This window comes from Apostichopus japonicus, chromosome 8, assembly GCF_037975245.1.
Source record: "Apostichopus japonicus isolate 1M-3 chromosome 8, ASM3797524v1, whole genome shotgun sequence".
In the NCBI taxonomy this organism is placed as follows: Eukaryota; Metazoa; Echinodermata; class Holothuroidea; order Aspidochirotida; family Stichopodidae; genus Apostichopus; species Apostichopus japonicus.
This window is the reverse complement of record NC_092568.1, coordinates 9004940-9020332: the sequence shown is the minus strand read 5'-3', so window position 1 is coordinate 9020332 and position 15393 is coordinate 9004940. Positions and strand designations below refer to the sequence as shown.

Below are 15393 nucleotides of genomic sequence, written 5' to 3'. Positions count from 1 at the left end.
GGGTAGGGCGATTCCCACTCTAATCTTCCCCTCCCTCATCTTCCTAAGCGTATGTTGTAGCCATTCGTTCATTAACAATCAGTGGAAATATCTCAGAAAGAATCATAGGCGTACGGGACCATTTCAGTTTGGGGGGGCAGAACTTTTTGTGCCCGAAAGTTCCCGTGACACTATCTAAGCGGAGCGCCACCATCGGTTGGCGCGTAGCGTACAAGAAAATTTTTGGCAAACAATGCCTCTCAGATTGCCGGAAACGGCACTTCTGAAGCCTTGCAAGTTGCATCTAAACATTCTTTATTTTATAATCTCACGTTTTAGAAATTTACACTTCCCCAAAAATTTGGTAAATTAGAAGAAGAAAAAATGGTAACATCACTTTGAAGGGGAAAAATGGGACAGTATATTTTTTAAGCTCCTATTTAGTTACCTTATTTATTATTTTAACACAGTACTCAGCTACCGCCAGAAAAAACATACAGGCGGGATAATGTCGCTGTGTCGGGTGAGACTGCAATTTGTCTCACAAAAACGTATAAAATAAAACAAAGAATATGATAAACCTGTACTTTTAGGCTTGTAGGCACTCCCCTCCCCCCCCCCACCATTCATGAAAAAGAAAATGTTTCTTATATACACTCATGTCGGGATGTCCAGGTCAAGGGCGGCGGAAGCACTTTTAATCTGGGGGGGGGGGGGCACCGACATCAAAGGGCACTTTGCAGAAATTCGATTGGACTAATACAGCCTTATATTTAGTACCCTTTATAACTCTTATTGTATTATCTTATTTGTGTTTACCGTCATCACTCCATCAACGCCCCCCCCCCCCAAAAAAAAAAAAATATGGATACTAGCACTGCAATATCCAATGCGCAAATTGGGAAACAAGGAACACGTTTTCTTTTGAGACAAAATGAGGTGAAATCATGTTAGTTGCTAATGTAGGAGTCTTCCGAATCCGTCTTCCTGTTAATATCTTAACAATTTTTTCCATTTGAAATAGCTTTGAGTTTGACCCACAGAAATTCATTAAAAGTCACGGGCTTAGTCAGGATTTGCAAAGTTGTATGCACGACTATCTGAGCGGAGCGCCACCATCGGTTGGCGCGGAGCGTACTAGAAAATTTTTGGTTTTACAAACCCCTTAGATGGCCGGAAACGGCCCTTCCCGAGTGTTCATTCTGGTTCCCTGGCCTCTTGCTAACTTGAGGCACCTAAATTTGTATGTAAAAAAGGCATATTTTTAACCTGAGGTAAAGTGGGGGGACACGTTCCCCCTGTGCCCCCCCCCGGTTCCGCCGCCCTTGGTCCAGGTATACAATTGACTAGTTAGAAAAAAAGCATGCAAAAAGCGTGGTAGCCCAGATGAACTGCGCTTACGGTGGTGCTACACGGAAATATTCGGGCATCATGATGCTAAATAAAGAAAATCATGGAATTGTCGGGCAAAAATTTGAAAAAGATTCGGGCAAGCTACTGCATATTTATATATATATTTCCAGAGGACAAGAAATTCGGGCAAAAGTCCTGAAAATTCGGGCAGCCTAAGAGGAGAAAAAAAAATGTATATATATATATATTTTTTTCTCCTCTTAGGCTGCCCGAATTTTTCAGGACTTTTGCCCGAATTTCTTGTTCACTGGAAATTTGGGGGGGCAGTCTGCCCCCCCTGCCCCCCCGCCTCGTACGCCTATGGAAAGAATCTTGAATTTAATTTTATTAATTACGTTCAGGTGATTTAAGATAAACTATTGTAACCCCTGGATAAAGTATACACGCTGTCATCATAATCATTTGCAACTTCAGAAGAAATGTCATAGTATAATTAGTCCCATTTTTAAATTTATGTGTAAAAAAGAAATAATAAAAAAAAACAGTTTCACCTGAAAAAATCATATGTTCTACGGAACTTTACAAGGCCCTTCAAAATTCAGTATGAGGTATAAATGAAAGCGCTCGAGAGAGAAAGATGCTTATATTTTGTAATTTCGTAGTTTATGAATAGTTAAGACTTCAAAATATTCATAAAATTATAAATCCTCCCTTCTTTTGAGCTTCATTTTAAAAGTAAACAGAATGTAACATATATTCGGTTGTGAGAAAAGTTTGCTACTTTTAAGGAATAACAACAGAGGCTTCCGTAGTATAAACATGTGTCACTTCAAATCACTTCCGGAACTGACTGATTCATTTGTTTGGTAGATCCCAACTCAGTCGTGTCTATTCCGCGAACGTCACGTAGGCCCAGCACTGAATTGGTCCGTGGATATTGGGCACTTCATTGACAGGAATGATCAATTTGCGAAAGATTTACGATTCTGTTGAATTATTCTAGAGTATTTCTACTTGCTAGTGAGTTGCAAACAGACCTTTAATGGTACTCAGCTTTAATACTAGGAAGTTCGTAACTAACCATAGGCCTACGCCTGAGCCCTGAACATAAACGTATTAAGGGGCATGTAGCCTGCAGCCATTGATAGTACTTGCAACACATTTGTTTTACTAATACTACTATTATTAGGCTAGTCATAAAGCCTAACTTCTAGGCACTTTGAGATTTACATCGCAGCAGCTCTTAAATTACATCCTTCCGCAGTACAGTATGTGGCATATGCTGTGAGGAAGCACGTCGTATTCCTTAAGAAAGTAATGGAAAAAAGCTAAAGCCTTAGGACGGTTGCGCGATCACATTGTTCGGCCTAGGCCTGATGATTGATATTCTGGAAGACAACTCAGCCTAAACATATCAGATATGAAACGCCAAAACAAAACCCCTGACCCAGGTGGAGGCCAGGGAAAAACTAGTTCTGAGAAAAAATCGCAAGGATGTGGCATTGGACGAATTATATGTCTGTCAACATTGGTTGCATGCCTAGCCATTGGTACTGCATATTTTTGTCAAAGATACTTGCAGAGTCTTTCTGAAGAAACAGCTTACATTGAAGCAAGACTTGGAGAAGAAGGGATGGAGTTATTCAAAGGATACGATCTTAATAGGGATGGTTTCATCAGTATTGCAGAATTCGAACCTATGGTACAAAAGCTTCTTTCTGATGAGTTGATGGTAAGGTACAACTTACAGTACTTTCATTAATTCTCTTGAAAATTACACGGTTCAATTGTAAATCTTTTCTGTGGTCTGAAAGCAGCTGATGGCAATATCTGCATACATTAATTTCTCGTGCCATCAAAATTTTATGCTGGTATTAAAATGATAGTTATCACTTTCAGAAAGTCGAGTTGTAAAATTACAGTATTTTCTTTGTTCAATTCTTGACCTAAAAGCAAGTCTGTGACATTTTTACCCCAAATTTGTCATGATACCATCAACACTAACAGTTCTAATTTTGTTTCATTAAAACAGAATGAAGAAGTTGATTTCAGCTTTGCAGAAGAAGATGTAGACCCATCAGAGGAAGTTCTTACACTAGAGGCTCACTTTAAACCTTTACAACAAGAAACCATGAAAAATGCCCAAGAGTCTCAATCATCTGTAAGCCACAGTCTGCCATATCATAGAAAATATTGACCATCTTCAGTTGACTTACTTGACTAGGATGAGTATCTCAACTTGGGGCTTGGGGGCCAAATAGTGGCTCCCACTCACTTGGAATTGCAACTCCCAGTTGTTTTCACCATTTTCCTCTCACCATCCTCATTGAGAGATTTATAATGCATCAATCACCTACTGTACAGTTACATTAGGCATGGCCATTCTTTGAGCAGGTGTTTCTCTTGCTCAAAACAGAGGAAGGAATTGTCCCACATTTGCAACCTACACACGTATGCATCAAGTAAGAATCTAAAAATTCCTTGTAAACAGTCACAGGATGTGCTCATAGAAGAGATGTCAGTGCAACTCATTGATCTGTGGGTACAGTAACTCTGCTTCCCTAGTCCCCTTGAAGCAAGTTAATGTAGGCAACAGTATCTGGCAAGTTGTCCTTTCCGTGGATTACTCAACTAAAGATAAACTATGGAATATTATTTGAAAGTTAGTTGTATCATTGTATGCTTAGTATTTCCTCTGTAGTACTTGCTCTGTGAGTTACTTTAGTTCTCTTCTAGTCACATCAATAACCATTGACACAGGTGAAAGTACCGGACATGATGGATTAACTGTAAACTTTTAGTTAAATAATGAAAACTTTGGAATGTGCTGTCTCTATTATCTACATGTCAATTTTATGTGAAATGACTGAAATGGTAGCTTACAGTAATTGTACATGTCTGGGATTTTGGTACGCAAAGCTGCAATAACTGCAGCATTCATTAAGGACTCTTTGTCTCTGAAAATGTTCTAAACATCCTGGAATCACTGAAAGGAATGTATGAACTTCAAACGTTTCCATGGTAACCGTAACATATAAATAATAGACCTACAGTAGTCATATCCAATAGAATTGTTCCTGTGCTACAGCAGATTAATACAGTACTGTAGCTCAATGGGATAGAAAGAATTTGTATTGCCCTCTTCCATAATTATTGAGCTAGCCTTGTTCCCTTGCAGCTCATGCTACAAACCTTATAACAAAAACCATTCAAAATCTGTTTTGTTTCCATAGAGATATGTCACAGCATTATCTGGCCTAAATGCTTGGACGGCACCAAACCAGGCCATTGCTGGCTTTCACGTGGGGTTGTTCAAACCCTTCTTTCCAGATGATGTCACTCCAGTTGGCAAACCTTACACCATCATTAAGAGTAACCTCAATCTCTTCTCCAGTACGCTTTCTAACAACCGTTTCTACCCACCGAAAGTCAAACGCAACGAGGTCGTCATTCATCGTCTCCTCAGTATGTTTCATAAGCGACCGTTTGTCCATACCAGGTTTGGTCCTCAGGGAGCTAAGGCAGTCATACGAGCCGAAAATGAGAAATACGTCGACATTGTATTCAGGTGAGAAAACCATCGTTATGTAAAGTACTGGTCAAGTACGAAGAATTAAACCTTCAAAGTGGAGTTTATCTTTTGATAAGGTCGAGAGACTTTAAAAAGTGTAACCAAAGTGTATTTCAGGGAAATGATGACACCCAGAATATTTGTTGTAAATGATTTGTATGTATTTTAATTGGTTTAGATTAAGCAATAGGTTGTTTCAACTTTACAAGGCCTCCTATTTGACACCTTTATATTTACTCAAAGGTTTAATATGTACAGTAGAGTCATGGGCTTTCAGTGTGTAGTCCAGCCATCTGGATTGAATGTCCCTACAGGGCAGGGGAAAAAAATGTCCACCTGGATGTAATTTTCGTGTATTAATTGAGATCAGAGTCCGATCTGATTCAAATGTGAGCAATCCCATCAAGGTCAGCTTTAATCCAAACGAGAGATTACACTGATTTTTTTATTCTGCAGAGTTTTGTGTTTAATATCGGTCTCTGCTTCCAGATTGAAATCTTCAAGTTTGGATCAAGTTACTTTTACACCGACGGAATTTTCTCTTTTAGCTCCCAGTTGAACTTGAATTTCAGTGTCTGATCTGAATGTAGTTAATAGAGATGTGAGAATGTATGTGATGTAAATGAGTAGGAAAAGATACAAATGGATGCTCAAGTTTGTAAGAATTATTGACGCTCTTTATTTTTGAATTTTTACTTCACAGAATTCATGCCGAGTTTCAGCTCAATGAGCCACCAAATCATCCATTTTGGTTTACCCCTGGCCAGATTGTGGGTAATATTATAGCCACGAAGGATTCATCGCATATCGAACATTTCAGCCTGTACGTACCAACAAATAAGAGCCTTAATGTGGGTAAGCATCCAGGATCTATTTTAGCTTTATGAAGTATACATATTAACATGCTGTGCAAAGGTGGGGAAGGATGCCAAGATGTAGGAGCTCCATTTTTGTACACAGAAACATAGCACTGTTTAATTTAGTGGTCACATTTTGTACAGCAGTTTTCAGATTTATAAATTTAATTATCATAAAATACTGAAAGTAGTAAAACTTCAGTGTACAAAAGTTGCTAACTTTGCTTTCTTAACATGTTCTTTTTTGGTAGCGTTTTGTCCATTTTTCATGAAACTTACAATAATTCCACCAAAGTGTGTTCTTTTAACTTCATGGTACAAACAAAGGAGCACACTTGGATGAAAATCAACACCATTTTTCCATGAAAAATTTGTACTACATGGTAAGCAAGTCATTTAAGATCACAAAAATAGGTTAAGATTTATATAAGTTTAGAAATACTAGATAATTTTATCCTAGCTTGTATTCTGGTAATCACATGCTACTTGTGTATAAAATGCCTTGGATTTTCATTCTTCAAATGCAATCCATCCGATTTGCTTTTGTACTGTTCATCCTTTTTAATTCTTAATTAATCATACTAGACATGGAGTGGCTTTATGGTTCATCCGACGATAGCAATATGGAGGTTGATATTGGGTTCTTACCAGAGATGAGATTGACGTCACCTGAACCATCTATGCAAGTAGCAATCTATGGTGAAGATGGCGAAGTCCTCTTTGAGCCAGAGAACCATCACTCCAAGAAATATAGAGAGGCGATAACTTGGGACTTTGCTGTCACCACAGAGGAGGCGATGAAGGCGATAGAACTCCAGTTTTATCCGTTTAAAAAGGTTTTTGTTTGTTTGTAAACATGCTGAGCTTGTGTTATGTAATTCAAGATAAAGAAATATTTGAAGAAAAAGTCCTGAATAAAGGGTACCTGACTACCCACCATGTACCTGTGGTGGTAAGAATTGTGTAGATTTACATGAATGTAATGTTTATGAAGTGCAGTCCGTTGATAAAGTTAAGATTTTTAGTAAGTGCACAGGTGAAACAGTAAGACACTTTTGCTATAAAAATAATTGCAGTGTATATATGTTTGAAACCAAAATTGTTACTTAAAGACCCATGCCATTGATAAGTAATGGTTCAATGACTATGCCATGGATAGGTAATGGTTTAATGACCATGCCATGAATAGGTAATGGTTTAATGACCATGCCATGGATAGGTAATGGTTTAATCACCATGTCATGGATAGGTCATGGTTTAATGACCATACCATGGATAGGTTATAGGTTAATGGCCATGCCATGGATAGGTTATGGTTTAATCACCATGTCATGGATAGGTCATGGTTTAATGACCATACCATGGATAGGTTATAGGTTAATGGCCATGCCATGGATAGGTTATGGGTTAATGACCATGCCATGGATAGATAATGGTTTAATGACCATGCCATGGATAGGTAATGGTTTAATGACCATGCCATGGATAGGTTATGGTTTAATCACCATGTCATGGATAGGTCATGGTTTAATGACCATACCATGGATAGGTTATAGGTTAATGGCCATGCCATGGATAGGTTATGGGTTAATGACCATGCCATGGATAGGTAATGGTTTAATGACCATGCCATGGATAGGTAATGGTTTAATCACCATGTCATGGATAGGTCATGGTTTAATGACCATACCATGGATAGGTTATAGGTTAATGGCCATGCCATGGATAGGTTATGGGTTAATGACCATGCCATGGATAGGTTATGGTTTAATGACCATGCCATGGATAGGTAATGGTTTAATGACCATGCCATGGATAGGTAATGGTTTAATGACCATGCCATGGATAGGTAATGGTTTAATGACCATGCCATGGATAGATAATGGTTTAATGACCATGCCATGGATAGGTAATGGTTTAATGACCATGCCATGGATAGGTAATGGTTTAATGACCATGCCATGGATAGGTCATGGTTTAATGACCATGCCATGGATAGGTAATGGTTTATTGACCATGCCATGGATAGTTAATGATAAATTGATACCACCCTGCACCACTTGGAGATACTGAAAGAAAAGAAAACTAGAGGTATGCCTATCATCCATCTCTTGGCCCAAAGCTGGTGTTCTAATAACCAAACCAAAGAACTCTCCTACAGTTTACATAACAGTTGTTCTCTGTTACTTTGCTGTATTTTATGGAAAACCAAATGGGCGTTCGAATAACCAAAAAATAAGACCTGTTTGCCCATTGGATAACCAGAAAAAGAAAAAAAACCTTAAAAATTAGCCCTGTAAAGTTGATAATCTGAAATCCATCCTTTGTTTTGAAAATGGATATGGAAACACAGCTACCACAAAAAAGCAAGAGTTATCATTTATGTTCACAGGTACTTTGATTTGCAATTGATTTAAAATATATCATAATCTAATAGTTTATATTTTATTTCATCATGTTTGGAATTTATTAAAGAAACAAAAAAAATTATTAGAAATGAGTGATATCATCATATAGATGATTATGAACAATCATTTCAGCCATTTTTATGATGCTTGATTTTGTTTGATCTACTTCATAGATTCCTTATCTTCCATTCCAAGAGGCTTTCCAGCGTGCAGAAGGAGAGAAGAAGTTAGTCCACAGCATCCTCCTTTGGGGTGCACTGGATGACCAGTCATGCTGAGGTAAGATCCTAACTGGCCCTGGCTGAGATCAGGAATTTAGAAGAGGGAGGGAAACAGAGAGAGGGAAGGAGCAATTTTTGTTTCTAAAACTGCAAAACTTTGTTCGTATGTCATTTAGCTCACTGACATGCTCATGGGGGACAGGTAGGAGGGGGGGAGGGGGAGGATGGTTTTGTCCACCAACTTCCCATCGTCAGTCGGGGAATGTTTCAGTCGGGATTTTCATTTAGTCTTAGAGAGAATTAGACCACTGCCTCAGACAAAGTCAAAAAAGTTTATTAGTACACCCTTTTGTGTAGAGCTAATTGATGACATTATCTATGGTCTTGCGAGGTTGCACCAGTTTATGTTGAAATGTTTAATTTTCTTTGTGGGTTAAGACCCCCCACATTACCCTACATGAGGGTCACCTTCAAGCACCCCAATCCTTCAAGTGGCTTTGGCCCTTCCATGACATGTTATGCTCCCCCACCCTCCCCACCCCATCTACATTATAGCAACCCACTGTACCAGATTCACTAGTAATTGACACAATTTTGTGCACAATATACATATGCCAACAATGTTGCAAAATATTTAGCCTCTATATTTAATGAAAGTGGCAAGTCTGGCTAGATTCTTGCAGAGAAGGCTAGATCAGTGCACATATGAGAGTGGTCATCCTAGATTCTAATGTTGATGGAAAAAAAGGAACAGATTCTCAAAATCGTACAAATCCAATCAAGACATAGATTCATCAAACTAGCGAAATTGTTCGATGCGAAATTCGTGTCCCCAAAACTGGAATAACCAATCGTCACAAACGTGTCTTAAGGCTTTTATTGCATCCTGTAAACTCCTAACATAATAAAAGCTCCAAACCCTTTTGATTATTTGCTCTCAGGTTCGGGGCGGACTTTGAGAGAGACATCTCTCGAGAGTCCGCCCGTCCTGAAGCTGTTACAGACTTACTTCGTTAGCAGCTGGTCTCTTGTCGCGGACTTGCAGGAAGCCAAGGATGATCAAGTCAATAGTTATGCAGCAAACTTAGCCACACTCTGTCTAGAGAAGTATAAGTAAGTCTCCTCCTCTCATGTATAGATTTGAGGCCATTCCATTTAATTATTAAATAGGCCAAAAGGTTTTCACCATTCTTGTTGTCTCTGTTCAACTCGGTAACAACAAGGGTTAGTCATGGTATTTGAATTTGTTTGTAATATTTATGAGCATTTACGTACCTATAATGTAATTGTTGAGCTTAAAGATATATCTTTCTCCTTGGGGTTGCAGTTTCAGGTAAATGTAGTATAAAGTAAACAGAAATTCGATGGTGATTAACAGGGACACAACAGTTGCAAAAGAAGCTACTAAAAACGTGGAGCGGAACATACTCCTATACTGTATATCTCCCCCCATGGGGTTGCTATTTTTACACCTGTGCACCAAAAGTCCACAAGGTGGATGCCATAATTTAGGAGATGATTCATCAATTTTCCTTCTTCACAGTTATCAGATATGTTTAAGCAGGAATCACGGTTTTTGTCCTGGCAGAATAATAATTCATGCTACGAAAAGCAGACAGTATGGGTGCAGCATAAAGCAAGAACACATTTTGCTTTTCATTGACAGAAATTTGCAAAAATTCTTTAAGCAAATTTTTTAAGCAAATCTTACGAGATATTACAGAATGTTAGAGAAATTTCAAAGCATGGTTAATGCCTCTTTTTTGTTTGACAGGGAAGACACTTCTCAGGTAAATTGATTGTTGACAACTGTTAGTTTACTATAAAATATAAAGTTTGGAGAAATTAACTTCCAGTAAAATCACCTTTGAAAGTCCGACAAATTTTTCATGCCTTCGTTTCGCCAACCCTGTTGCTTCTTGTTTGAAAGACTCGAAAGGGGATAACTTCAGCGTTATCCTTTTTACAGAAATATTTCTGAATTATCATTTTCCCTAACAGTGTCTTAATTTTTTTTCATGTACCAAACCTGCCATCTTTGCATGTAGTCAGCCATTTTTGCATAACGATTTTTGAAGACAGTGTAGTAAACGAAGAAAGTTTAAATCTTCGATTGAAGAAATTCTGTAAAACTGCTATGTGTATGACATGAGACTTCTCTTGCACTAATTCTTTCAACTTTTATTCAAGTGTAGAGTCCTTTGTCATCTTTAAAACCCATATCCATTTCTTTAACCATATCAGTTGATTTCACTTATCTTGTGCGCCAAGTGTTGGTGGGGAGCCTTTCTCAAAACTTTATACTCTCTTTTCATATCTCGCTTCAGTTTTCCCGTCCAAATGTTGATCTCTCTTCCAAACGGAACGGTGATTCATGAAGTCAATGCCAACGATATGCTGGATGAGAGTCATGAGTCTTCCGTGTCAGTCACTGAGTAAGTCAATGTCTGTTAGATCATTGTTATGATCTTTCTGCCTCCACTGTCAGTTTGTGCAGAAAAACATTCCATCAGGGTGTTTGTTATATTTCCAATAATTGGACCACTCTAATTGGACCGCTCTCAGAGCCCATGAAAGCCCTGAGATGCAGATCCGATAGGTGTGGGAGTGAACAACCCCCTTTCCCCCCCCCCTGAAAAATTTAAAAAAATACTTATCAGCACAAGTTTGCATTTAAACCTAATTTATAGTCTAACTATGCCTCAGGATGCATCATTTGGAGTATAAAGTTTTACTTTTTTATCCATGGAGGAAAATTTGAAAAGAAAATTACCCCCCCCTTCTCCCTCATCTTTCGAAGAAGTCCTGACCATTTTAACTTTGCTTAGCTCGACACATGTATATCAGGCAAGACAAATGGCTGATATTAATAACGTTTTATCATCTGATTTCAGATTATTGAGTGATCCTTTGGTGACCGTGTACACAAACTTTCTGACAGAAGGAGTTAATCGAGCTAAGAGGCTTGGATTCTTTTCTCAGTAGGTGAGGTTGATAGTCTTGCCTATTCCCAAGTCTTTCCAGATGTGCTACAGTAGTTACCTTCTTGTAAATTGATCTGCTTAGGTTACACATCAGCTCTGTTTTTCGTTTCTTTTTTAAGCAGCTTTTTCATAATTTTATGACATTTGATATCTGAAACCATATATTAGTTCAGTGATCACTGATGATCAGCCTTGATTAGTCATGTTTCATTTCATAAATATGAACGTAAAACAGAAAATTTCAAAATTTGTCTGTTTTGAAATTTTTACATGTGATTATGCTACTTTTCAAAAGTGTCTCTTGTTTATTACACAAGTCTCAAGCAAAATGGGGTAAGTGCTAATTTTTTATTTAATGTTCATATGCTGTGAAGATCTTGTAGAGTTTTTCTCTGGTGGATAATCATCGTAAGCAAGGTAACAACAATAAGTACAAGAAGATTGCTTCAAATATTTCTTAACGGAATAGTAGTCGAGAGATTTGGTCAAAGGTCATCAAGTGTCTGACACCCCAAATTTTAGCACGCCTAATGATTGCTAGAAGATTTCAGAAGTACTGATCTAGATGTCATGACCTTCCATATGATGTTTCTACATTGAAGAGGGTTTAATTTGTAGACATTTACTAGGTCTCAGTAAGACATAGTATTTTGCTACACATTGAAGGGAGGCTTAATTTGTAGACACTTAATAGGTCCCAGTAAGACAGTATTTTTCTACATTGAAGAGAGGTTTAATTTGTAGACATTTAAAAGGTCTCAGTAAGGCAAAATGCTTTGAAGGTGATGTTAAAGTGTTTGTTGAATTTAATCGAAGCATCATCATCAGCGATAATTTATTCGACTTTTTCTGGCATATTTTGGAGCAATCATGTCGATCTGTATGTTTTCCGTTTGAAAAATCCAATGTTTTGTTTTCTCGTTTAGTTGCTATTGAAGTTATGCTGGTTGTCATAGCAACGGGACTGTTTGTTTTTATTTATTCTGTAGGCACCTCTGTACATTGCATGGAAATGAAAGACTATATTTGAGGATTATAAGGGTAACATTCCTATAAAAATATCATTATCTCTGCTTTTTGGGTGAGGGAAACATAAAACAACAGAGAAATATTTATTCAGATTTATTTGACAGAGAAATGTACGGTAATGGTGTGATTTATTGTGTCACTTAAAAAGGAATGTACGAATCGTTAAAGAAATAATTATTCATGAGGCTCAATTTGCATATGACTATCAAAGTTTAGCAATTGTAAGAGCTAGTGCTGAACTTTATTAAGCTATACAAATACCTGAACATTAGTTGCATTAGTAATGTATCGTTTTATGTATTGTAAGGTAGAAACCAAAGTTGAAGTGTGTGATACGAACATCTGGCAGTATTAATCACAGGAATATATTGAATGTTCAATAGAAATTGTGAAACGTGTGCTGAGTAACTCTTGCAGTCAAAGCGTTAGGGATATTTCATATGTAGAAATGGTTAAGGCCTACTATGCACAGTGAATGCAATAGCTACACACATCACACATGGTGTTATGTGTGCTAAGTACCTGCGAAATATATCACAGTTGCATGTGTCATGAGTACAGACAGGTCTGTTGATATCTATGCCACATCTAAAGTTGTTAATGAAGTCGTTAAAGCAGATTGACAAGGAATTAAGTAGTAATTAAAAAACTGAAACAATATTCCATGAAAAGAACATTATCGACTATACACTTGAATAACCTTCATTAGTTGCAGTGTAAGTGATTGGAAAATATAAAAGTTCAATTGTCACAAGACAATCAGTGTAACTTTGTAATCCACGTGGATGAGTCAGTAATAATCACAATGGCTTAGTGAGTGATAACAAACAGTACTGCCCATTTTCAATACTTGTGTAATCACAAAATTCAAATGATAATTAATAAGATGATGGATTAATATCTTAGCTACAAACGTCTATATAGTCATCTTCACTGCCATTCAGTAACTTTGTCATTTTAGGTGAATGTTTATAAACTAAACATTACTACAGTGGTTTGAGAAATTGAGTGAAATTAAATTATGAATTAAAGTTAAAAACCTATAAGTAGATTTGCTTATAGTCTTTCATAGTAAGTAGATGTTTCATTTTAGAAAAAGAAAGAAGTATTGCCAAAGTTGAAATTGCAAACAATATGCTATATTTTGCTATGCACATGTTTAGGTAATGCTAAGGGTTATGTGCAAGTAGCCATGGAGAATTGGTGTCATGAGAAATAATAAATAATCAATAATTTGGAAATGAAATCAAATATGTACAACATCTGAGAGGATGACTTTAGGCACAAAATTAATTTTGATATGATAGGTTGTATTTCTATATTACTTTCATATTTTTTAAGAATTAACCTTTAAACATTTGAGGGTCATTAATCAAAGTGGCTGGATCACTTAGTCTAAGACACAGATCCATTAGGTCAGTAACTCGGTGGAAAATTGTATTTTATGCCATCCAGAGATGTCCTGCTGGTTTTATGAGATTAGAAGATCCTGGTTTTGATCAGTTATTAGATTTCATAGAAACAATGGATTATCATTAACTTTTCGGCCAAAACAGTCTTAAAGGACCGTTCCAGAGATTCAACATATTATAGTAAAAGCTGCATATCTTGAAAAATCGAAATGGCTATCGAAACTTACTCGCACTCAATTTGTTTTTCTTTGCTTGGCCTGTAACATATCAAGACTAAAATTCTGCCTAAAGCCATCCTTTAACCTCATATCTACCCCATTACCATCTCTTGTATTCATGCCAAGACTATCTTCTCTTGTTTTCAAGCCAAAATTACCATCTCTTGTTTTCAAGCCTAGATTACCTGCTCTTGTTTTCAAGCCAAGATTGCCTTCTCTTGTTATCAAGCCAAAGATAACATAGAACTGCAACACAGTCCATATACGACAGTTGGTTACAGTTATATCGCATAACCATATGTATTACATAACCATTAGAGTTACATAACCATATTCCACTTCACAACAAACTCATAATTGTGTTTCCCCCAAGAGAGAGAGACAAAAAATTAAAAGTAAAACTGCCCTATCTCTCTGGTGAAATGCTTAGTAGACAAAACAAGCCAGACAAACAAGAGGAGTCTATGAAATATATAAAATATTAGAAATATCAACTGATTCATGATTTATTAACCAGCACAGCCCAAGGATTATGTCTTTAAATGGTCAAAGCTTTCTGTCTGCATAAAATATGATATTTTTAATAAAATTATTTTATTCAAGTGAAAATGTTTACGATAGTAAGTGATACAAACCATGAAAAACTTGACATCATTACTGGGATGGACTTTCTTTTTGTGCAAAGCAGATATTATATATTCATTCACAGGAAAATTTATATGGAAAGCTTATAATACATTGGGTTTGAATAGTCGTAACGGAAAGAAGCGCTAAAGAGTAATTGCCAAATTTAGTGACATTTATAGTATTTTTATCTCGTTGGCAATTTTGCAATGCTGTAAGATGCGTAAAGTTTTATATCAAAAGTACAAAACCATTTTTTAGGACTGTTTGATGATGGTTAAGTCTGAAACTACCAATAGGTAGATTGCTTAGCTTGATGGATATACCTGCCCTATAAAGATGTATTTGTGTGAATTACAATTAAAACTCTATGCATTCAAAACAATTAAAAGGAAGCAATAAAATTTTGGAAAATAAAAAATGAGTATACGTGTGGTTTGTTGTATCTGTAGTCGTGTTCATTTATTATCGAGTGGCTTCAAGCTCATTTTCTGGTCAGAACAACCGGTTTATGTTTGGTGGTTGGTGAAAACAGGACCATCGAGAGCCAGTTTGGGCCCCAGAACAATTATGTTACCATATTCTCGTTTGATACCTTCACTTTTCAGGAAGTATATTATGAAAGTGAGAATGCAGTCCTTTTCCCCCAGATTTCCCAGGCCCCAAAATTGAAGCCATAGAGCTCCTAACACCTCGTCCGAGCTGAACGGAAGTTTTAATTCGACAAAAGTAGTAGC

At 37.0% G+C, this 15393-nt stretch overlaps 1 protein-coding gene across 3 annotated transcripts; it reads left to right on the top strand.

Annotated features, from left to right (window-relative positions):
* Positions 1–2207: 2207 nt before the first annotated feature.
* LOC139970772 (selenoprotein N-like) lies at positions 2208–15080 on the top strand. Of its 3 annotated transcripts, none has more exons than XR_011794207.1 (10): positions 2208–3064; positions 3365–3493; positions 4566–4900; positions 5607–5758; positions 6346–6596; positions 8342–8447; positions 9331–9502; positions 10717–10824; positions 11284–12002; positions 12068–15080. XR_011794207.1 is itself a non-coding variant. In XM_071976746.1 (9 exons), exons 1-9 carry the CDS (start codon positions 2753–2755, stop codon positions 11372–11374), a joined length of 1656 nt encoding a protein of 551 aa, XP_071832847.1. In that variant the 5' UTR covers positions 2208–2752; the 3' UTR covers positions 11375–15080. The 3 variants fall into 3 exon arrangements, 1 of the variants encoding a protein (XP_071832847.1); XR_011794208.1 differs by having other exon boundaries at positions 11284–12067; positions 12129–15080; XM_071976746.1 differs by having other exon boundaries at positions 11284–15080.
* The last annotated feature ends 313 nt before the right edge of the window (positions 15081–15393 follow it).